General features: G+C 37.3%; 1 protein-coding gene across 1 annotated transcript; it reads right to left on the reverse strand.

Moving 5' to 3' along the window:
• Positions 1-7067: 7067 nt before the first annotated feature.
• Positions 7068-26238, reverse strand: LOC121372396 (dehydrogenase/reductase SDR family member 7-like). The gene is made up of 8 exons (XM_041498698.1): positions 25713-26238; positions 21427-21576; positions 19947-20053; positions 14921-15113; positions 10791-10837; positions 10395-10514; positions 9079-9245; positions 7068-7730 (listed from the first exon to the last, which is right to left on the reverse strand). The coding sequence occupies exons 1-8, from the start codon at positions 25840-25842 to the stop codon at positions 7676-7678; spliced, it is 969 nt and encodes a 322-aa protein (XP_041354632.1). The 5' UTR covers positions 25843-26238; the 3' UTR covers positions 7068-7675.
• Positions 26239-26518: the final 280 nt, after the last annotated feature.

Genomic DNA, 26518 nt, shown 5'->3' on the forward strand with positions numbered 1-26518 from the left:
CAATATACACAATATAAAACTTTCATACTTATATATCATAGAAATTTACCAACTTTCTTATTTTTTTTTCTAGGTATCAGTGATCCCTGTTTATGGACAAAAAGAGAACCGGCAACTCTTGGATGAAAAAATGGGCCTTTCACGATGAATTAAGGGCGTTTAAGTTTTAGGGTGAATTAAGGGATGCTAAGGAGAACACTGGTATCAGATTCAGCGATTCTTTTCTACAGTATCTCATGTTTCTGTGCATAAGAAGGATACCAGAACCTTTTTCACTGACTTTCCAAACTACCATGTGCAATATTATTGGGGCTATTCAGTATGTGATGATGACATTGATAACACTTGGATTTAATCTTTTTTTACCAGGATCTCTATTTTCTAATAAAAACAGACTTTACAAAATCAATAAAATTATATCGAGAAACAATAGACAACACATATTTATTATTTTCTTTTTCTATTATCATTATAAACCAATGATCAAATGATATTTGCATTGTGTTAATGTGTGTCTTACATTAAAACATTGTATTGTTACCATTTACAGTAATTTGTTATTTTAACTGGTTTATTAATCAGGTTGAAAGTGATAGCCTTTGAAACTGTGCCTCTTGTCAAGGTAACTGACACTGTTTTAAATTTGAAAGGAAGGAATCTTTTTATTTAACAATGCACTCAAGTCATTTTAATTACGGATATATAGAGTCGGACATGTTTAGGGATCACACAGATAATATTAGGGAGGAAACCTGCTGCTGTCACACAATGGATTACTCTTTCCGATTAACAATAAGGGATCTTTTATATGCATCAGCCCACAGACAGGATAATAAATAGTGTAGCCTTTGTTACACCAGTTGTAGAGCACTGGCTGGAATGAGAAATAGCCCTATAGGACCACCAACAGGAATCAATCCTAGATCGACTGTGTATTAAACTATGTCCTGGCCTGCATGGGATTATGCGATTAAAATATTAATGGCAATTTTTATGTATATATATATAAAAAATAATGCTACAAAATGTTCTGAAGATGTAAAGCACAAAGGTGAGGGACCAAGTAAATTTGAGATGTATCCGGTTTAAAAGGCTAAGTTCTGTACTAATATTTAAAAAAGGGACGCTGTAGCTAGAGGGAGCAATGTATGTGTGGTCATGGAACATGTATGGAAACTAAATTTAGGTTCCTCCATTTTAATACAATGTGTTAATATGTATCCGATATCAACAAGTTTAAGGAATAAAAAAAGGACTTGATAAAATTAATAGTTTTAAAAGTTTTTGTAAAGTTTTCTAATAAGATACTTGCTTAAATTTATTGTTGATGAAAAGCCTTACAAATGAACCAGTAGACAAGTCTGATGTGTTATATATATATATAACTACTGTCTATATATTGTCTACTGGTTGTTCATTTGTAACAAATGTTCATATATATATATATATATATATATATATATATATATATATGTATGTGTATCTATATGTACATATATATGTATCTATATGTACATATATATGTATATGTATATATACATATATGCATATATATATATATATATATGTAAAGGTGTATGTGTATCTATATGTACATATATATGTATCTATATATACATATATGCATATATATATATATATATATATGTATGTGTATCTATATGTACATATATATGTATCTATATGTACATATATATGTATATATACATATATGCATATATATATATATATATATATATATATATATATGGGTTATTTAAAATTGTTTAAAGAAATAATTTCCTTTAACAAAGTGTAGGCCAATTATTTCTTTTAAAACAGTTTTCAAATAAAAAATATAGGCTACTCGTTTTATTTTATTATTTTTATTTGTGTGTGCGCGCGCTCGTTTGTAATGCTTTACTTGAAATATGGACCAGACGCTTTAAAAATACATGGACTAAAAATATTTATTCAGGTGAAAAGAAAAAGAAAAAAAAGGAAGTTTGCTATAGTTTTGAACTCGGTCAATCGTCAAATTTTATGGGTGGAAAGAGTACATGTATCTCCTCCATACAGGAGCTATGTAGAATAGCGTTCCCGTGCTACAAGCGGTAATTTAAGCACGTGTTGGCCATTCTTTGCTATTCACGCTACGCTAGTTCGCTTTGTTACTAATGGCCATTATGATAGACTTCTGCCTACCAGATGCGCGCGCATGCTGATACGTGACGTCACTTCCCTAAACACATGGCTTCTCCTATAGGTTGCACTATACCAATTAATTTCCGGCTGGGTCGAAGTTCGAGGTGTACCGAACTTTTGATAGAGAAGTTAACACCACAAGTCCTGTGATTGGTTATAAATGTGAGTGTGTTGGTTGTAAAAAAAATTAGTTTCATCTGGGCTAAAAATGTATGCAATTTTATTTGATGTAGTACCACCGTGTCAAGTAGCCTTGTGCTTAGAACATGTACGGGGTACCTGTAAAAAAAAAGTACTAAAATTTTGTGCGAAACTAGGGGTGTTGCAGAAACATCTGGTTATACCGAAAATGAGCCATGAAAGGTACCATTTTCTGCAGTTAATACTTTGAGGTAGGGGTTGTAGTACTGATATTTATGGGTCACAGTTTGGTTGATATATTGCATATAGTGTTTTTAAACACAAACGTTAACATGGTCGCCTATGGGATTTGAATTGGTATAGTCCAACCTATAGCAATCCGTGCTCGGCGACAGCGAACGACAATAACGTTCGTGAACTATTTGACTGGTTCCCGGTTTGGTTATTTTGGTTTAATGGGAAGCGCGTAAACCAGTCTTGCGAACGTTTTACTGGTCGATTTGACTAAAATCGAAGCCAAACTAGGTTGATGTCGACAAGCCTTTGGATCGACTGACACTGACAGTGAACGATCTAGCTCATAAACATAAACTCGAATGTAACTTGTAAGTGCATTTACATTCGAGTTTATTTTTATGAACTATGAACGATCGTACGCAACATATGGTGACAATACCAGCTAAAAGAATAAACTTATTAACTTGGAACATTCTCTTCTAACACTGTACGTGTTGCGCTAGCAGAGAAAAAGCCGATTGAAAAACGTTCCCAAACCGAAATGTACCTAACCAAAACGTACCCATTTCTGGTCATATCAAAAACGTTTGTTTGTTTGTTTTGTTCAACGACACCACTAGAGAACATTGATTAATTAATAATCGGCTATTGAATGTGAAACATTTGGTAATTCTGACTTGTAGTCAACCGAGGAAACATGTTAAACGTGTCCTAATGCAGCAAGGGATCTCTTTAAAATTATGGGTGGGGGTCAAAAGTGTACGGCTCGTGATAATGTTGAACATTATGGACGGCCCCTGATGGAATTTTTTTTTAGCGGATTTCCTTTCTAAGACAAAATTACTAAATATTCGAAATCCAATAGCCGATGATTAATAAATCAATGTGTCGTTAAACAAAACAACTTTAACTAGATATTAGCTTATAAATAACACATACACGCACGCACGCGCGCGCACACACACACCAATAATAACAAACCGATCCTATGATAAGCAGTGGATAGTACATAATAGAACAAAAGCTGAAGACACAAATGTGGATTGAAAATTTTGTATTTTGCATTTCGACCAATACCTTGGTACGTTTTAATGAATGTTTTGGTTATGAACAAAAGGTTTTTGAAAAATAAAATGGGTACCTTTTGGTCGAGTACGATTTTGTTATTATACGTTTCGAAGAGTATCGACTGCGGTGCTTCAGTCAGTAAAGCATGAAGAACCAACCAACAACCATGGCGTTTGTCATATGATAGGGAAAATGTTAACAGTCAACTTTTGAACAATATATATTATAAGGGTTGACAACTCAAAAGTTGTAATTTTCTTTTTTTAAAAATCCAACACTATTTTTAACGTTTAAAAAATTCAGAAAAGTACTAAAAGACACCACTTTCTTTATGCAAATGATTGAAAAGGGAAGATACAAGAAACCACCTGTCCCTGCGAATGAGAGATTGTCCCAACTGTCCCCTAGAAGTTGAAGACGAATACCATTTCATTATGACGTGCCCTATACTAGGCTATAGTATATATAATGCTTTTAAAAATGATTTACATCATAAAATAATAAAACAAGAATCACATTTTTCTTTTTTGACTAATAATGAAAAATTCTTATTTCATAATTTCTTACACGCAACAATATTCCGGAATTATGCCCTATCATTTGCAATTTTGTAAAGAGATGCTTTAAGTTGCGTGAAAGCATATGAGTTGATAGTAATTTCAAATTGTTTGCATTTCACGTCTGTATGAACTAATGGAGAATGTACGAGGGTGTGTGAATTCGTGAAAAAATAATTCACGAACGCCATAGTTGTTGGGGGTTTTATGGCTCTACACTTCTGACAATATTTGCTTTTACCTAAATATTAATATCACTAGTAATAAGGCTTAAATTACATATGTATTTGTTGATTCAGATGTTTTTTCATGTACTTAATGTATATTTATGTTACTGTTACTGCAGATAAATGTATATTATATTGTTATTTTTGCTCTGCCCATATTCGGGTGTTATGCAAAGAAATTATTCTTATTCTTATTCTATAGCTTTGTAGTAAGTGTGATGCACAACTATGATTTGAAAAACAAAATGTATCATATCTCCACCCCATCGCGCTCACAAAAAAATACACATAAAAGAAAAGGAAACGCAGTGCCAGTACCCTCCTTTTTACAAAGTGAACATAAACAGTTGTGGTTGACAGCTATCAATTAATTTAATAGATTCATAAAGTATTTAGGCAAAACTGTAAACACAATGCAGTCTTTAACAATTGTCCAAATTGGTTTACCTCTAAAAGGTGAATATTCCACAAATACACCCCCACCCCAACCAAGTTAAACGTCCCGCTCCACTCAGTATTCTTACTTTTCTAGTCAACTGAAACAACACAGTTAATTTTAAATCAGTTTATTACCAGTATTAAAAATATATATATATCTACTTCTTATAGATGAGTAGGGTATTATCTCCAAGCCAGATGTCTCCTTTTATTATACATTTCAAAATATTTAACAGAGAGAGAGAAATGTTTTATTTATCGACGCACTCAACACATTTTATTTACAGTTATATGGTTAAGGACCACAAAGATATTGAGAGAGAGAGGAAACCCACTGTCGTCACTTAATGGGCTACTCTCTTTCGATTAGCAGCAAGGGATTTTTTATATGCACCATCCCACAGACAGGATAGCATATACCACGGTTTTTGATATACCGGTCGTGGTGCACTGGCTGGAGTGAAAAATAGCCCAATGGACCCACCGAGAGAGAGAGAGAGGCAGAGAGGCAGAGACACACAGACAGACAGACAGACAGACAGACACAGAAGCAGACAGAGACTAAGAGAAAGATGTACCGATATAAAAATTGACTAATACACTGACAAAAAACAGTTAGCTAATGATATTTTGGGATCTTGAGGAAATCTGTATCTATGGCTATTACATAACAGTGACTAATCTCATGACATAGTGAAAAATAAATCGGATATATACACAACTAATGTAATATTCCTCAAGTAGAAATCTAGAGGCTTCATACACAGTCATCAACCAGATTCCATGATGTAGGATTTTTCTGTAATCATCATCATCATAATCTAATAATAATATATACTTTACAACACATTCCAATCTTCTCTTGTGGTATTTCAAATGGTAACATCATTCATTGTTTATGATAACATACAACAATAACACAAGTGCGTGTTACTGTTTTAAAGACAAAAGAATGGCTGCTGGTACATGTAGGTGATGACCCGGTCACCACAGCCATACCATCCAATGAAAAAAAGCAGTATCAAAATCAATAGTTCTGTGATGTTTACAAAACTGATTAATTTGTAACCCATACCTTAGCTACAAACGCAAGGGTTGTAAATGGGTTTTAGGTGAAAAAGACGTCTAAATTTATTTTAAGCAGTTATTTTTATTTGCTCATTAGATATGTTTTAAAGGCCCTTAATCACGGATTTAGTGGGCCTTATTTCTCTAAATATGGATTATAAATGGAAATTACATTCATTTGGAATACCAAACCTAGTTATTGTATGATCCAAAACATTTTAATTGAACTACAATCAACGGAATTCCATGACACTCTTCATTTTTAAAATTTGTAAGTTTTCTTGTGAAAAGTCATAAAAATACGGCAAACAGACTCGTAGTGATGAGGCTGTATATACGACAACCGTCTAATATATTTTAGAATTTTATATAGACAACCACCGTGGCCCACAGCTCCAGGACGTAGCTTCATTTGAGAGGGGAGTATGTAGTAGTGTTGGTATAAAGTGCTCCTACTGGCAGTATCTAGTGGGAATTTCCCTATTAGCTCAATTGGTAGAGCGCTGGACTCACACACTGAGAGTCTGTGGTTTGGATCCCATAAGTGGAGGTTGATTTTTGTGTTACATTTGGAGCCGACGAGAAAAATTATTAAGTTCAAGCCCTGTTGTTAGTTTGTGTACTGTCCGAAGTTAGTTTCTCTTTCAGATAATCTACCTCAGCAGCTGATAATTTGTAATTTTTATTTTTATTTATTTTTATTATTATTTGTTTGTTTGTTAGTACTGTAGGGACAATATTACGCTATTCATAGATTCATATCCTCCTAGTCTCCCCTGTTCAGAAAACGCACTGTTCATACAGTAATTAGTATGTATTCCTCCTATTCCAGATGGTTCGGTAATATGGATCAATGAAATACTTATTTATCGCCTATATACATGTTTGCTGTGAATATAATCAGCCCTCGTTAGCGGAGGCTATATACACGGCCGTTGTATATATAGTCACATCGTATATAAACACCGTCTAGTTCAGAGTATTCTTTCAAAATGTAACAATTCCTATCCCAAGTCAGCTGTTATGGCATATTTTGCATAAAATGAATTTGACAAGGTGGAAAATGAAGGTGTTTGTGATCCAGATGTTTAGAGTATTTTGCGTATGATTAACAATAAATTTACCTATAGATGCAAAGGCCTAACTAGTCGGGATTGTCGACGTTTAACATGTTTCTGTTACTAAAATAAATTAATGTATAAGCGTATTATCATTCAGTACATATTTTTATTATTTTTTAATAATTTATATTCATTGTTTTCTATTCACCCTACTTTGCAGAGGACGGTAAAGCGGTTATTCGGGGGATGCCCGTCACATGACTCAAAATAATACGTCACACCTCTGCTCTCCAAATAGCAGTTATTTTTCTCTGAATTATGGACCGTTCACATAATTCAATTATTTTTATAAAATATCAATAATAAGTGGAATATACTGGTTATATAGATGGTTTAAAAAGTACTTTTAGGTACAAATCAAATGTATATATTGTCATATTATACTTTGTTGGGTCAATAATTAGGTCAACCATCCCTGATCAAGCGCCTTTAAAGCAAACGGTAAAAATAAATGGTATATATAACTGCACCTAGTGTAGTATTCTGTATAATATCAACAGTTTTAATTTTCCATCACTTTCCATAAACTCAATAAAGTCAGACTTAAGACTATGCATATATACATTAACAAAACTATTTTTTCTAGACTTGTTTTGATGGAACTGACATTTGCTGGATGGAAGACAATATCCAATTACTGCCCTTCTCTGATCTTGTTTATTGCCTTCATTCCCAGTTTACATCCAAGTCTGAAATGAAAAGCAGTTGAATTTGTTTCAGCTTTTTATCAGGTAGTGTTAGCACTTTGGCCAACCTTTTGCCCCCATTGCCCTAGCTGGACTTGCATTTGTTGTGCCAACAAAATAAACACACATCCTGTTTTTAACTATCTTATCTTGACATATTTTAAAGATAAAGCATTATACAAATAAGTATATTTGTAATGACCTTTGGACAAATTATTTCTAATTTCTTATGGTTATTGGAACAAATAATAAATTTGTACGTTCAAAATTATGTTAGACAAATCGATATTGAGATACTACAAAACATTTTGTCCAGAAATACATTGGTTATTGAGATTCATTGCATTTCAACTTATTTTCGTGCTTATATTCAATTAAGGTGCAAGCACACTGTCCTGGGCACACGTCAGCTATCTGGGCTGTTTGTCCAGGACAGTGGATTAGTTGTTAGTTGGTTAGTGAGAGAGAAGTGAGTGTAGTGGCCTTACAGCTACCCACTAAGCCAGTAAGAACTCGCTCTCGGATGGAGCTGATACCGGGCTGCAAACCCTGTACCTACCAGCCTGTAGTCCGATTGCTTAACCACTGCATCACCAAGGCCGGTCAGTTATTGTGATATCCATATTCTAAGCAAGAAATGTAAGTAAATTGTAATTTTAATAATGTAAAATATTTTATTTCCCCTTTTAAAATGGCTACAAACTTAGGTCATTCCCGTTAATATTAGAAATCCATTTATGAATTAGCTATTAATAAAGAAAATATTGTTATATTAAACCTATAAAAAAACTTTACTACTAGTGTACCTTTTATTATATCTACACTCATATTTGTTCAGATAAATATTTCAATATTGTAATTTGATATATGTACATGTATTTGTTATACATGTGTATGTGAAAATAAATGAGAAAAAATACCCCAAAACACTATCTATTTGGCAGCAGTGGGTTTCTTCTCTAACTCCAGACTTTTATCACTATGCTATATTATTTTTCCAGGGGAGATAAATGTACCTGAACTTACATTTTCCAATTGTTAACCAACTGGGCACAGTTTTTCAAAGCGATTTTAGCACAAAGATCAACTTATGTGCATAACTACATGTACATGCTCTTAGGGTGATCTTAGTGCTAATATCGCTGTGTGAAAACTGGCCATGGCCTGGTGCTTATAAAACTTTTAGAGTCTAGAGTCAAGGCAACACCATACAAATTGTATGTGTGTGACATCATTAGAGATTGAGTCTACAGATCGAGTCTGGACTATAAAATTTTATAAGCACAGGCCCTGGAAGTTAAAACCTATACTGCTTTATTTTGCAAGAGTAGATAAAAATATCTGAACTTACATTTTACCGTACGTTGGGAAATACTGAATAACATAAAAGGACAGCAAAACAGGCTGCAGTGATATCCAGACTTCATCAAGAGAGTTTGCCATGGCCACAGTAGTAAGGTAGGCACATCTGTCAGTTGCCATTCGCTTTTCATTTGGGTTCATTGCAACACCAAAAGCCTATACAGCAATAATATTATTTGACAAAATGTAAAGAAAAAAGGAACAAAGATCACAAAACATTCATAGAGAAAAACCTTTAAAGATAATTTATCATATCTATGTATGTTTGAGATTCGCTTTTCATTTGGGTTCATTGCAACACCAAAAGCCTATACAGCAATAATATTATTTAACAAAATGTAAAGAAAAAAGGAACAAAGATTACAAAATATTCATAGACAAACCTTTAAAGATGATTTATACAAATTACCAATAACCTTAGTAATCCGCTTTTTATTTTTATCACTGCAATAGCAAAAAGAATAAAGAATAATTTATTTTCAAAATTATGATATGCTCAAGCTAAAAAAGAAAGCTTTTTGCAGTATGACATAACATTATAAATAATTTCAGACTTCTTTCTTATACAATGTTTAAAGTCACATCAAAAATGTTTGACATTCGCTTTTCATTTGTTTTGCTACCAAAGCCTATATAGAAATATTCATTGCTACATAAATAAGTAATATTTTTTTCTTATGTCAAAATTACCATAACATAAGTTTATTTCCATAGACAGGAACTGTATTTAAGATTGAAAAATATTCATAGAAAGTAAAGAATTAATTATGCATACTGATGTATAGTAGAGTCACTTTGCTTGAGCATAGTCATATAATTAGGAAATAAAAAAAGTGGTTGCAGGTTAAAAATTCAATTACAATCTTGTAAAATAGGACTTTGGTGTCAAATTTCAGTATTTCATTCCGTTAGCTGTAAAATCTATTTACGTATTGGCCAACAAGCAATTATCCAGCTTGTGGAACACACAATATTTAGTAAGAAACCTCCGTTTTTAAAGTTTGCTATAAATACTCAACAGGTTGATAAACAATATATAATAGTGTAATTAAAAATCAATATTAATTATTTTCATAGTTAATGTCCGACTTCTGCTGTAATTAACTGAAATAATAAATGTACAAATTACCATGTTAATTAACAGTGAACATTATGTTCAGTATCATGTCGCGATTCGCAATACAATTTTAAAACATTAAACAGTAATTGAAAATAAATGTTCAAATGACCAGAGATGTCGCTAATAAAGATTTTAAAAACAAAATGTTCCCTGATTAAGATAACCAATTTAAAAGTCTGACATACCTGACCGGGTTTCTCAGTAAAGGCAGCAGTGAGGACATTTGAGAAAACTGGTCCCGGGCAAATCATCGTTACTTTGATGTTATGCTGAAAGGCTTCAATTCTCAGCGACTCAAAGTAGCCCTGGAAATTAACCCACACAAAAAGAATGTTACAGCCATATTACTTGACTAATTAACACTTCAAAAATTCTAAACTTTACAGTCTGACATTACATATTTCTGCATACAGAGCAATCTTATGACATGATCGTCACATGAATAAAATAAAGGAAATAAACTACATTTACAATATTCTAAACTTTACAGTCTGTTTCAGTTCTTGGACATTTGTACATTACAACAAGTAAATACGACATTTAATTCTGTTAAAATGATTAAAAAAATGTATGACCCTTACGTGCAATGCAAATTTTGATCCTGAATAGGAACAGGAGTTGGGAATACCTATTAAAAACAAAGAGTACCAGTCAATGGTTGAAACACTTCAAACATCAAATAAAGTTAAAGTTTGTTTTGTTTAACGACACCACTGGAGAACATCGATTAATTAATCATCAGCTATTGGATGTCAAACATTTCGTAATTCTGACTTCATCAAAGGAAACCCACTACATTTTTTCTAATGCAGAAAGGGATCTTTTATATGCACTTTCCCACAGACAAGAAAACACATACCATGGCATTTGTTCAGTTGTGGTGCACTGGTTGGAACGAGAAAAAATTCAATCAGCTGAATGGATCCATTGAGGCAGTTCAATCCTGTGACGCAAGCACCTCAAGCGAGCACTCAACCGACTGAGGTAAATCCCACTCCCTAACATCAAATAAAGTCAATACTTCAAAAGCAGCCAAAGAATGTAGATGTAGAAAACTAACTGTTCGTGTGTTTAAGTGAGTTTTCAAACCGAGTTTTCTGCCAGTTTTGAAGTCATGTATTTTTTCCCAAAGTATGTGGGAACTTTTTAAACTGACAAATCTGTACAAAGAGACAATTCTCTTGACAAAATATAAGATAGATATACATGTATTTGAAAGATGGTTGCAGCCTGCAGGTTATATCATGGATGAAGGTACTGATGGATTAATGAAGGAATGAAGGAATGTATAGATGGATGAATGGATGGTTGGATGGAATGAATGGATGGATGGATGAATGTATTGATGGATGGATGGGATGGGATGGGATGGGATGGATGTTTAGATGGATTGGTGGGTGAGTAGATGGATGGATAAATGGATAAGTAGGTGGATGGAGAGAAAGAGGAGAGAGAGAGAGAGACCGAGCTACAGAGGGACTGTGATAAATACAGATACTGATATCTTTATTGCATACCCATTTAATGTTATTCAGCATATATGTAATAATAAATTTTGCATGACAGGATGCTTCAATTAACTTTTGAGACAAAGAAAGTTGTGTTATTTAATTAAACTTTTGTTAATCATACCATACAAAGGTATTATGCAATAAATACACAACCACATACCAGCTGTTTTCCCCGCGATATTTACTGCACTTGTTTATAGTGCGCAGGATTTTATACCATGAGACTTCTACATTTCTTGCACACTATAAACTTGTGCACTAAACAACTGGCATGTAGTGCTGTATATTTATTACACATCCGGATGTTCACCAAGTGTGTTAAAAAAGTTATTCCACCACATTAAAGCTTAGATATGTATGACCTATCCATCTGTGCTGTCCCCGACCACAGCACCTCAACACTGATATATGCTTAATAAATAGACAACAGAGTCATAAAACTGCATGTGTAAACTATTGTTAACAAGTCAGCTGTTATAGGCTTTAATTTCAAGGCTTGTCCCAGACAAATGGTTTCAGATGCTTTAGAAATTATGCTGTCACAATCGAGAGAAGGAAGGAAGGAAGGAAGGAAGTAATGTTTAATTTAACAATACACTCAACACATTTTAATTATAGATATATGGTGTCAGACATATGATTAAGGACCAATCAGATAATGAGTGGAAACATGCTGCCATCGCACAATGCTCTACTCCTTCTGATTAGCAGTATGGGATCTCATATCTCATAGATAGATAGTACTGTACATACCACAGTTTTTGTTACACCAGTTTTGGAGCACTGGCCAAAAAGAGAAATATGCCAAATGCCCACCGATAGGGATCGATCCGAGACCGACTGCCACATCCTACCTCTTCAACTGAGTGAATGTTTTGTTGCCTAATGAGAGAAAAGTTGAATATTGCTTGCACTAGCAGATTTTGAGTTGATGTAGAGCCCTGTTCAGCCCTCTACATTGCGAAAATTTTGGTCACATATGCGACCTTTTTTTTATCTGGCAAGTAAACCCTTTTTTTTATCTGGCAAGTAAACCATTTCATACTATCTATACTCTTCAAAAGAAGAAACGCAAAACCACATTGTCGTAACATTTGGAGAATTGATTTAATTATTGAATGGTGAGTCCGATAATTACCAAATGTTGCAGGATTGTTCACAATTCACTCTAGTCCATTGTGAGTAAGTGATAGGACACACCACCAAGGTCAAGGTCATCTGGAGTCAATACCGGGTGTGGCCTCCGCGTGTGTTGACAACTGCCTGGCACTGCCTGCCCATTGAAGCAACCAGAGTACGGATGACGTCCCGGGGGATGGTGGCCCACTCGGCCTGCAAGGCTGCTGCCAGCTCGGGCAGGATCTGGGGCTGTGGTTGTCGCTGTCGGAGGCATCGGTCCAACTCGTCCCATAGATGCTCAATTGGGTTCAAATCCGTGGATGTCGATGGCCAAGGAAGGACATTAATGTTGTTGTTCTGTAGGAAAGCCGTTGTGAGACGTGCTGTGTGAGGCCTGGCGTTGTCATGTTGGAACACTGCGTTGGCGTTGGCCATAACTGGAACGATGTGTGGCCGGAGGATCTGGTCAATGTAGCCCTGTGCATTCAGGTTGCCCTGCACGTGGACCAGGTCAGTTCTGCCAGTGTGTGAGATGGCTGCCCACACCATGACACAACCCCCGCCGAATCTGTCCACTTCCTGCACGCAGTTTGCCGCATAACGTTCACCAGTACGCCTATACACGCGACATCTTCCATCATGACGTCGGAGCAGAAATCGGGACTCGTCACTGAACCACACCTGTCTCCATCGCAGTTGAGGCCATTGTCGATGAATCTGGCACCACTGCAGTCGGAGTCGACGGTGTTGTGGTGTTAAGATGACACCTCGAACTGGACGTCTGGCACGAATTCCTACCTCACGTAGGCGGTTCCTTACGGTCTGGTCGGATATCCTGCGCAAACCTGGTATTGCTGCGGCTGTGGAGGTGGCAGTAGTCAATCGTTCCCGAAGGTGGCATACCCGGATGTAGCGGTCCTGCCCGGGGGTAGTGACCCGTGGTCGACCGGATCTAGGGAGGTCACGTGTTGATCCATGTTGCTGGTAACAGTCCCACAGTCTGGAGATGGTGCTTGGGGACACATGGAATGCCCTGGCAACGGCCGTTCTGGATTCGCCTGCGTCTAGTCGGCCGATGGCATTGTTTCTCTGCGGTTCACTGAGACGTGGCATGTCCTGGATTGTCAACTGTCGGCCAGTTACAGAGGCCAGGCAAGCGAACACCCTGCACTTTTATACTGTCGGTGTTCATGTTGCACGTGCAGACAACGCACGTGCAGTGGTGACATGGTTTGCACGTGGCTGCGTTTTTGCGAATATTCACATTTTGGAACTTTATTGTACAGTAGCTGCATTTTATCGAATGTAACCGTGGGAATGTGTTTGGGACATGCAATGACCTTATATTCACAAAGCATGAACCGGTAGGAAACATAAAATCGGAGTATAACCCATTTGTACCCTTTTGCGTTTCTTTTTTTGAAGAGTATATATAAAAATTACAATTAGGGCACCATCTGGCTCCTAGATGGAAAAATTTAAATAGAGGGTTGCTGTTGTTAGTCACTGATATTATAACCACTACCCTATTTAACAAAATCATATATAAAAATAATTTAGAAAACAAATAGCCCACCGACCTTTGTGGTGTAGTCGCTCCCACCCCAGTCAGTGTAACGATTCAGTGGCCACTAGACTGACTTTGGTCTCACTAACCACTTACAACTAACCACCAACCAACTGTCCAGGGAAAACAACACTGATCTTTGTGGTGTAGTGGCTCCCACCCCAGTCAGTGTAACGACTCAATCGGTAGGTGTAAGGCCACTAGACTGACTTTGGTCTCACTAACCACTTACAACTAACCACCAACCAACTGTCCAGGGAAAATAACACAGATTTCTGAGGTGTGTGCCCATGACAGTATACTTGAACATTAATTGCATATGAGCATGAAAATAAATACAGTGAAACCTGTCTAAAACAAATCCTGCTGTGGAACCTAATATTTATCTGATTTAGACAGAATCTCGTGTTTAGAGGGTTGTAAAATTTAGAAAATTCAGAACCATGAATCGGCCTGTTTTGTTCTGGTTTATACAGGTTTCACTGTATAAACAAACACATTGCCAGATACGAACCTAACTTTCCCGCGACACTGCTAATCACCACAATGTGTCCGCGTTTGTTCTCAATCATGTGAGGAAGCACAGCCTTTGTAATGGACAGTGTACCGATGACGTTCAACTCCATCATGTCGCGATCAACTTCAATCGATATCTTTTCCCAGACTCCTCGCTGACTACGTCCAGCATTATTCACCAAAATATCAATCTACAAACAAATACAGGTATAGGTAAATAATGAACTATTATCCTGTTCAATTATTTAGACCCAAAGTTTTTTGCAAATGTTACGTTTATTTCCTATTCGATATTAGTTTTCTTTGCAGTTACATGAAAACAAACCCAAACCCCAACAGGTTTTATATACAAATCATCATATAAAATGCACGAAGTTGACTTAATTCCAATTTTTAAAAATCTCTGTGTCTTTTGAATGCACGTTATTTCTCCTATAAATAACTAAGGTCATTTGCATATCAAAAGCATCATTCTATAGTGCGTTTCAAACTAATGTTCGGTTCTATTGTCCTATCCGCACAAATCGTAGTATGACCTATATTTAAGAAAATATCTGTAAACATGAAGCAGGCGCGGATTCAGGTGGGGAGTTCAAGTGACAAAACCTCAGTTTGAAAAAAAAATATGTATCAAATATTATAATTATATTGTGGAATACACAAGCGTGCGCGCTGAAGGGAGAGAGAGAGGAGAGAGAGAGAGAGAGAGAGAGAGAGAGAGAGAGAGAGAGAGAGAGAGAGAGACGTCATTTATGTAACTACGCACTCAACATATTTTAATCTATGGTTATATGGTTATAGGGAGAGAGAGAGAAGAATATGGTATGCATGCGATTGGTGGAGGTGTGACCCTCTGCACAACCCCAACCCCACTTAAGGCTTCTTTTGTATATGGAGCGGGACGTAATCAGAGGTAAAGCGTTCGCTCATGGTAGGTCGACTGATCAATCCCACATGGTGGACCCATTGGGTTGTGTCTAGTTCCAGCCTGTGCACCACAACTGATGTATAAAGGCTGTGGTATGTGCTATCCTGTCTATGGGATGGTGCATATAAAACGTCCCTTATTGCTTATCAAAATTGCTTATCGGAAACAGTGGCCCATGTGGCGGTAGCGAGTTTCTTTCTCACCGTCATAATGCTCCTTAATCGTTTTGTCTGACGCCACATAAACGTATATCAAATGCGTTGAGTGTGTCGTTAAATAAACATTTCTCTCGTATGTATGTGTAGTCTATATGCATTTCTAGTCGATTAGTTTATAGGTTGTTAGGTTGTTTGATAGTGAATGATATGGAAATAAATTGTTTTTGGTGTTAAAAGAGTTCATGCATACATTAAAGTAATACTCCTGATGGGTATGGAGAAATAACTTAATCAGTCGACGAACTCATTTCTTCATCATTATCTTCGTTAAAGGGGACTATCACAGGGGGTATTTTATTTCTTATAAAACTATTTTGTTTTCTAAAATCTTCTTCGATCTTTATTACATGTTTAACTGCGTCAGAGAAGTGTGTAGGTGTGACAGAGTTCAATGCATGTGCAAGTTCTCTCCGCACCGTGGTCATTTTACCATCATTATGACGAGCTATGTGCCCTTTGACTTGACTCCAGATCAGTTCTATCGGATTGAGTTCAGAATGTCTTGGCGGCAGTCTTAGACACAAGTGCCCATGGCGTTCAGCAATATCATCAGTAACTAATTGCTTTGCACATTTGTTACTTTTCACAAGTTCATAAAGAACTGGCTTTGTCATGTTACTCTCAAAAGGTATATATTTTTGTTTCGTAGCCACGACTGAATTTCTTCCTTTTTAGCGTTTAGTGCAGGACATCGTGTAATCTCAGTTAATTTGTTGTGGTAGCTTGCTTTATCCATGACGATAACAGAAGGTTCTGGTAGAGAAGGCATAAGTTGTTCTTCAAACCATTTGATGAAATTTTCATGATTCATCTCACCATGATAGTCTCCGTCTGTTTTTTTAGCCTCAAAGATGAATTCACAGCCATCTATCAATCCATATTTATCACAGCCAGCATGACAAATAATAAGTCTTTTTCCCTTCCCAGTTACCGAACAGAGTTTAGGAACTCGATCAGCAGCGTCTGATTTCGGCAGGTGATTGGCGGTACTTGTGCCCGGGTGGATATCTGTCCAGTGGTGGGATGTTGTGTGGTTGACATTCACCCAGGTCTCATCTTGATACACTATTAAATACCCCTGTTCTCGTAAACTGGATATGTCATGGAGATAGGACAGTCTCCTGTCTGATATATTGGTGTCCTCAAAAATCACTTCTCCGGTTGTAGACATATGTTGGTATTTAAAATCGAGGTCATGGAGTGTTCTTCGTAAAGTTGATATGGATATGTTGATTCCACATTCCTCCCTTAAAACCACGTTAATCTTATGTAATGTAGGTAATTCGCCCTCTCTATAAAATCTGTATACTCGTCGTCTAATAACATCTTTATCAAATAAATCGATGAGTTTTCTGTCGCGTTTTTTAACAGTGATTTCTGTGCTTGGATTCGTAGAGCTTAGATTTTTCAGTTCTTTTTACTGTTGAAACCGAAACTTTAAGTGCAGCGGCAACTCGATCGACAATTCGATAAGAAGCATACCTAGGTCTACCGTGCTGATATTCATCTTCAAAATAATCGAAAACGTTCTTAATACACGATTTTACATCAACTGAAGTGTTTTTCGATTTACCCATATTTTTCCTCAAATAACAATAACAAGAATGTCGACTAATACATTTTCAATGAATTTATATACCCTACCTAACTTGTATTTTATGTGGTTTACACATTGCTACAATAGCACGTGCAGTCATAGATCGAAATAATGATGTTATTGACCAAGCAATGCTATCGTATTTTGAACATTCAGGGCTGTGTCTGCAGGATGAAAAAGTGGTTGAACCCATACGAGTCCGAACAATAGCCCTTTGGTTTTTCGCATTACAAATGTAACACCCAATCCCCAAACCCCAGCCCCTAGCACCACCCTAAATACTATATATATATATATATATATATATACATACGTATGAGTTCCCAATTTAGAGGCAAATTAAATAACATTTTTATTATTATTTGATGTTGGTGGCCTTTGACATTTTATCACCCCCCGGTCTTCTGGGTCCGGCCCTGCATTAAATTTATGTATAAATTTGGAAAGCACATTCCTGCGGTGTGTGAGGCGATTTGTGTTTATTACTGTGCTACACCTCAGTTGTGTTAGGTTAGGTATGGTATGCTAATATATAATTGATATAATAAAATAAAAATACATAATACATTAGCTAAATAAATATAATGCACCTACAAGAAATGGTTACATGTTCTGTTTGTTTACATCTATGTTTAACGGAAAGATTAGACAATGCTGTTACACACTGCAAAACAATAATAACCTTGATTTAGTGAAACAAGCTATAATGGCCTTCACGTAGCCTCAGATCCCAATGTTTTGATATGCAAATGACCTTAGTTATTTATAGGAGAAATAACGTGCATTCAAAAGACCCAGAGATTTTTAAAAAGTGGAATTAAGTCAATTTCGTGCATTTTATATGATGATTTGTATATAAAACCTGTCGGGGTTTGGGTTTGTTTTCATGTAAATGCAAAGAAAACAAATATCGAATAAGAAATAAACGTAACATTTGCAAAAAACTTTGGGTCTAAATAATTGAACAGGATAATAATTAGTTTCGGAACCGACAAAATTATTTACTTGTACAGTACAGGGAAAAAAAATTTCAGTATCGTGTCGTGATTTGCTACACAAGTTTCAAAGATCCCTACACAATTTCAAAACTTTAAACAGTAGTTGCTAATCAATTTTCAGTTGACTATAAATATCGCTAAGCAAGATTTTGAAAACAAATTGTAAACTGACTGCGAGTGTGTTCTGCAGTACTTGAACTATTGGAACAATGCACAATGAACAACACAAATAAGAAATTCAGCTTTTGATAGGCAATGTCGATTGGGGGAGGGCGGGGGGGGGGGGGGGGGAGAGAGGCACAGACCCACCCAATGCTGGAGATTATTACCTCATTATTGAAAGATAAAATCAAAATATATCTGCCACCTCCAACAACATATTCCAATGCCTATGCAGGAATATATAATAGTTCTATCCACACTTTACGAGGTGTATCAGTGAATATCTCTACTGTAGGAATATTCACCGATACATCAAGTAAGTGACTTGTACCCAACTTTACGTCGAGTGAATTATTATATTAGTTCTATGGCAAATAAGATCAATAACTAGAAAGTAGTAAATAATGAAACGAAAATAATGTGAGCCTCACATTTTGCTCTGGAGCAGTGAAACTGTCTATTTCAGTTGTTCATGTCGCATGTGCAAATGCAGTTTGATGTAGTTTTATCAGTGTGTGTTAGGACTGTACTGGTATCGGAAATATATTATAACTCACGGACCGCGAATTGTGACAGACGGTCGTGGGTGTGAAGATAAGTTATTACAATAAAAGTTAATTGTATTATTCATCATTTTTGTTTATTTTTTGTTTTGTTTTAAATACAGGTGTAGTTAAATGAAAAGTGTAGGTGTATCATGAATACTTTTAACAAAAGAAACCATGACAATGGGAAGTGGAGTATAATTTAATCCACAAACATATACAGCAACTAAATTGGGATAGTCATGATCTGTACTGGATAGTTAAGTATAGTTAACATGTGGAATTCTCACAATTCTAAATATGTTTGGAAACTTGATGCAAACATTACTTGACTGGACAATATTTATATGAAACTTTTTTCTGTCCAAACAGTAAACCATTTTATAAAATTCAGATAACGTTATTTGACTGGACAACATTTATGACATTTTCTCCAATAACTGCAGGTTTTTAATTAATTAAATAAAAAATTTAAAATTAATGTTGTCGGTTAGGTGATGCATGCTAAGTGACCTTACTTTAAAATGAAATTCACCATACAATATGATGTTGAAGTGAGTTGTAGAAATATCAAACCTGTCCAAAATACTTCAGCACTTCGTCAGCTGCCTCGGTATGGCTGTCGCACTTTAACAGATCTAACGGCAAGACCAAAATATCCTCCTCCTTCACAGGACCACTCACTACAAACAGTAATAATGTTCACCGTAAAGGTTTAAGTTTGTTTTGTTTAATGACACCACTAGAGCACATTGATTTATTCATTGGCTACTGGATGTCAAACATTTGGTAAATTTGACATTATAGTCTTAGAGAGGAAACCCACTACATTATGTCTATTAGTAGCAACGGATCTTTTATATGCACCGTCCCACAGACAGGATAGCACATACCACAGCCTTTACTACACCAGGGTACACTGGCTGGAACGAGAAATAGCCCAATGAGATTGATCTCAGACCAACCGTGCATAACACAAGTGTTTTACTACTGGGCCACGACCTGCCAAATGTTCTCCTTAACTTTGAAAATCAACAAAACGTCAGGCATTACCTAGCCCAAAATAGGTGGGGTGAACGTACAATCTGAATACAGTAATAGAGGGTTACTCCTGCTCAACAAAACGTCAGGCATTACCTAGCCCAAAATAAGTGGGGTGAACGTACAATCTGAATACAGTAATAGAGGGTTACTCCTGCTCAACAAAATTGGTACTTTTGAACCAAAAACACACTTTTTAAAAACAGTTTTCTAGAGTCTAACAGCCCCCCCTTGCCCCAGGGCTTCAAATAAAGTAAAATATGGCCTGCTGTTATTTTGTTTCAATATAGCAGGCTACAAGAAATATGACCTGCTAAGAAACATGTATGACCTGCTGGAAATAAGACAGCACAGGGTGAAGGAAGGGTTTGGGATACTGTGTGAAAAATGAGTACCTCTGAAATGTATAATTTTTTAGCATTATGGAGTTAACATATACAAAATGTATAACATAATCAGAAACTAAACAGCAGATGAGATACACTTCTCCGTCTTGAAAAATGACATGCGACATTTGGGGTGATTTTAGTCTAGAGTTTAATTTGACCTGTTAGATCTAAAAATGGACTGCTTTTAACATTCTGCAGGCTGCTAATTCAAGACCAACTGCCCTCTTTCTAAGCAGTTTAAATTTACACAACTTTATATGAAATGTTGTGGGAGAACATACTTAGTTACATATTCTTATAATGACTACGTACTTATATATTCTCAAAATATTACCTGTTTCAGAAAGCAACAGAAGATCTAGAATATCAAAGCATGGAGGTGGACAAGAATGTTAAAAAGGGAGATCCCCTGTGTCAGTGGTAATAAACTAAAGTATCCCAGTGTTTACGTGAGATATGAACACTATTGCCAGTAAAAAAATTTTTTTTACTGATTAATGATGTTCACTACCGAAAAAAGATACCCATTTCCTCAAATTGGGAAAGTGTCAACAATCCCCCCCCCCCCCCACCCGAGCTCTACACTAAAACAGGTTACTGGTACAGTGTTACTGAAAAACACTTACAAAGACATCGTTTCTTTACTCTCTCCAGCTCAGATTCTCTGCGTGCAGACAGAACTAATCGACAACCAGCAGACGCCAAGTTGTATGCCAAGAACTCGCCAATTCCACTAGAAGCTCCCGTGATCCATACAACCGTGCCTCTTAATGTGGCTGAAAAATAAAGAAATAAAAAATAATCACCATAACATGAATTTAATTTTCACTAGCATTTCGAGAGTACTGCTAAAGCAATATATGTCCCCTAATGGGCCCAAAATAGTTTCATATCTCCTAAGTTCAAGAGCCAATCCTCGTGAAAGTCCAACTTAATCTGCACCTGTTTTTGTTACACACCCGTTGGTGAGAACATTGGTTTTGATAACATATGCTGTTAACACATACACATGTGTTAAGGATTTAAAGGAGAGGACAATTAAGGCATTTAGCCTGGTATGCATATTCAACGATATATAATGCACATTATTGCTTAATATCAACACGTATAATCATATAGTTAATTAATAAAATGGTTTTTGCGGGATGATAAATAGTCATACATTGCAATGTTCTGTAATAATACACATCCCAGTAACCCAGCAATAAGTATATCCAGCACTATATATATTATTTTTCAATACAAAATAAAATACCATTGTCAAAGTGGCTACACAACAAGTCGAAACAATTAACAATGTTTTGCCCATGCATTAACCCACATACGGTTAAATGTGATGGCTATTATATATAACGGGTGCAGCCATTTTGTACCATCTCAGTGAGTACGCCCTCTGGCGAGCTGGTGGTTACGTAATACTTAACGCGTCACGTCAGGAATGAGCCTTAGAACTAGAGAAACACAATCTACCTGGTTTTTGCGGGATGATAAATAGTCATACATTGCAATGTTCTGTAATAATACACATCCCAGTAACCCAGCAATAAGTATATCCAGCACTATATATATTATTTTTCAATACAAAATAAAATACCATTGTCAAAGTGGCTACACAACAAGTCGAAACAATTAACAATGTTTTGCCCATGCATTAACCTACGTACTGAAATGATACACGTAGTGTTTTCTTAGTTAATTGGTCTATGCTGTTAGTTGCTTCTACCTGTGATTCCTGATTGGCAGGGGTGTATTTGATTGGTAACCAGACGAGCCAATTAATTGACGCTGTCTAGACACAAAAATACATACCGGTATTGTGGAATATTACCTGTCGCCCCTAAAATTGTAATGGACATGGTTTATTACTGTAAATAGTTCTGTAAAACTGTTAATTAAGTAGACTTTTCCATCTAAAACCACAGAACTGACCAATTACGCAGTCCCAAAGAAAAGAAAATTATCACTTGGGTATCGTGGGTTATCGTTTTTGCTCCAACGTAGCATATCAATAGGCCTAATAGTGTACATTTCACCTTTGGATTATTAAACAGAGAAAAATACTATAACCCCATTTTGTTCCGTTAATGCAACTTGAAATATATTTAGTTAAATAGTTTATTATATTATTACGTCATTTATGCTGTTTTACAAGTCAGGTTGATCAAAGAGAAGCGCCTTGTCGAAAATTACTGCTTTTGTTTACACTGTACATACAGGAGATGGTCAGGAGCTGACGTCACTTCGCCCCAAGCTATCCCACCAGACGTCACAAAAACGAAACAAAATGGCTGCCCCCAGTTAGCAGGAATAATCGTGGGTTTTTTATTAACTCTAAAATTACGCATTTTTCATTTGCTAAAGTGTCAGTATGTGTTGGTGGTCCAAGTATGCATCTTTCCAACACACGGCTCTTGTTTGAGTTGACCCTATCTTTAAAGTCATATAACTGGCTGCTCCTAGGGGGATGACCAGATTTCCACTGCATATTCAATGAAAAAACTGATTACTCTGTCACATACAATTGATAAGTCAGGCATTGGATGATAGTGTAAAGGTGGGAAGGAAGGAATGAATCAGGTATTGGTTGAATGGCTGAGCGTATGGAAGGATTGATGAGTAAGACGTTGGATGAGTGTGTAAGGGTGTGGAGGGACTGATGAGTAAGACGTTGGATGAGTGTGTAAGGGTGTGGAGGGACTGATGAGTCAGGCATTGGATGAGTGTGTAAGGGTGTGGAGGGACTGATGAGTCAGGCATTGGATGAGTGTGTAAGGGTGTGGAGGGACTGATGAGTCAGGCATTGGATGAGTGTGTAAGGATGTGGAGGGATTGATGAGTCAGGCATTGGATGAGTGTGTAAGGGTGTGGAGGGACTGATGAGTCAGGCATTGGATGAGTGTGTAAGGGTGTGGAGGGACTGATGAGTCAGGCATTGGTTGAGTGTGTAAGGGTGTGGAGGGACTGATGAGTCAGGCATTGGTTGAGTGTGTAAGGGTGTGGAGGGATTGACGAGTCAGGCATTGGATGAGTGTTTAAGGGTGTGGAGGGACTGATGAGTCAGGCATTGGATGAGTGTGTAAGGGTGTGGAGGGACTGATGAGTCAGGCATTGGTTGAGTGTGTAAGGGTGTGGAGGGACTGATGAGTCAGGCATTGGATGAGAGTGTAAGGGTGTGGAGGGACTGATGAGTCAGGCATTGGATTAGTGTGTAAGGGTGTGGAGGGACTGATGAGTCAGGCATTGGATGAGTGTGTAAGGGTGTGGAGGGATTGATGAGTCAGACATTGGATGAGTGTGTAAGGATGTGGGGGTATGGATGAGTAAGACGTTGGATCAGGGTGTAAGGTGTGGAGGGATGGATGAGTCAGGCATTGGACGAGTGTGTAAGGGTGTGGGGGGATGGATGAGTCAGGCATTGGACGAGTGTGTAAGGGTGTGGAGGGATTGATGAGTCGGGCATTGGATGAGTGTGTAAGGGTGTGGAGGGATTGATGAGTCAGGCATTGGATGGGTGTGTAAGGGTGTGGAGGGATTGATGAGTCGGGCATTGGATGAGTGTGTAAGGGTGTGGAGGGATTGATGAGTCGGGCATTGGATGGGTGTGTAAGGGTGTGGAGGGATTGATGAGTCGGGCATTGGATGAGTGTGTAAGGGTGTGGAGGGACTGATGAGTCGGGCATTGGATGGGTGTGTAAGGGTGTGGAGGGATTGATGAGTCGGGCATTGGATGAGTGTGTAAGGGTGTGGAGGGATTGATGAGTCAGGCACTGGATGAGTGTGTACGGGTATGGAGGGATTGATGAGTCGGGCATTGGATGAGTGTGTAAGGGTGTGGATTGATTGATGAGTTGGGCATTGGATGAGTGTGTAATGGTGTGAATTAGTTAATGAGCCAGTCATTGGTTGAATGTCTGAGTGTATGGAAGGATTGATGATGAGTCGGGCATTGGAAAAAAGAAAGAAGTGTTTTATTTAACGACACACTCAACACATTTTATCTACGGTTATATGGCGTCAGACATATGGTTCAGGACCACACAGATTTTGAGAGGAAACGCGATGTCGCCACTACATGGGCTACTCTTCCGATAGGCAGCAAGGGATCTTTTATCTGCGCTTCCCACAGGCAGGATAGCACAAACCATGGCCTTTGTTGAACCAGTTATGGATCACTGGTCGGTGCAAGTGGTTTACACCTACCCATTGAGCCTTGCGGAGCACTCACTCAGGGTTTGGAGTCGGTATCTGGATTAAAAATCCCATGCCTCGACTAGGATCCGAACCCAGTACCTACCAGCCTGTAGATCGATGGCCTGCCACGACGCCACCGAGGCCGGTCGAGCCAGGCATTGGATGAGTGTGTAAGGGTGTGGAGGGACTGATGAGTCAGGCACTGGATGAGTGTGTAAGGGTGTGGAGGGACTGATGAGTCAGGCATTGGATGAGTGTGTAAGGGTGTGGAGGGACTGATGAGTCACATATTAGATGAATGTGCAAGGGTGGGAAGGAATTAATGAGTCCGGCATTGGTTGAATTTTGGAGGAGATTGGTGAATTAGGCATTGGATGAGCGTGTAAGGGTGTATCAGTCATTGGATGAGCGTGTAGACAGCGTGCTTGCACACGAGGTTAATCTTGATGAACTAGGCCGTTGATATGCCATTCATGGTGCATTGGCTGGAAAGAGAAATAGCCCAATGGGCTCACCGACGGGGATCGATCCCAGACCGACCATGCATCGAGGGAGCATTTTACCACTGGGCTACGTCCCGCCCACTCATTCAGAACAAGACAACCTGTTTTTGAGAGATGGTACATCACAATATTATTGTTTGATGCAACACAGAATTACTTCGGATATAGAAGCTACTACATGAATTTTACACAAAATAATTATATACAATAGGCCCTACCTGGACTTTTACCAAACTTTGTTGCCCATTGAAGAGTGAGGTCACAATCAGCCAAAAGTAACCGCAAAAGCTGAACAATAATGTATATTGGAATCACAGCAAATACTAAACAGCACAAGCAGAGCTCCATCTCTCCACAAATTATAACAATTATCACAGCTTGACAGATCTTAGAGATCTATGAGTCGTTGATCTAAACCAGCCCTAGTTGTGCTTGCACGCGTGGTTAATCTTGATGAACTAAACCAGCTCGTGCTCGGCGACAGCCAGCAACAATAACAATGAACTATTTGACTGGTTCCCGGTTTGATTATTTTGGTTTAATGGGAAGCGTGTAAACCAGTCTTGCGAACGTTTTACTGATCGATTTGACTGAACTCGAACTGGCTACAATTTTACATAAAGCCAAATTAGGTTGATGTCGACAAGCGTTTGGGTCGACTGACACGGACAGTGAAAGATCGTAAGCAGCATGTGGTGAAAATGCCAGCTAAAAGAATAAACTTATGAATTTGGAACATTCTCTTAAACATTCGCTACGATATACATGAACGACACACTTGTGCTAGCAGAAAAACAGCTGGTTTAAAAATGTACCCAAACCGAAATGTGCCTAACCAAAACGTACCCATTTATGGTATATCAAAAACGTTTCTTTGCTTTGTTTAACGACACCACTAGAGCACATTTATTAATTAATAATCAGCTATTAAATGTCAAACATTTGGTAGTTCTAACTCGTAATCAACAGAGGAAATCGGCTACACGTTTCCTAATGCAACAATTAAGGGATCTATTATATGCAC

The sequence above is a fragment of the Gigantopelta aegis genome, chromosome 4, assembly GCF_016097555.1.
Source record: "Gigantopelta aegis isolate Gae_Host chromosome 4, Gae_host_genome, whole genome shotgun sequence".
NCBI classification, from domain to species: Eukaryota; Metazoa; Mollusca; class Gastropoda; order Neomphalida; family Peltospiridae; genus Gigantopelta; species Gigantopelta aegis.

Coding starts and splice junctions, on each gene's coding strand:
- LOC121372396 (XM_041498698.1), bottom strand. CDS start 25,842: ATGGAGCTCTGCTTGTGCTGTTTAGTATTTGCTGTGATTCCAATATAC. Junction 21,577..25,712: donor AAAGTTTGGTAAAAGTCCAG/GTAGGGCCTATT, acceptor TTTATTTTTCAG/CCACATTAAGAGGCACGGTT. Junction 10,838..14,920: donor CAGTGTCGCGGGAAAGTTAG/GTTCGTATCTGG, acceptor TGTTTTTAATAG/GTATTCCCAACTCCTGTTCC.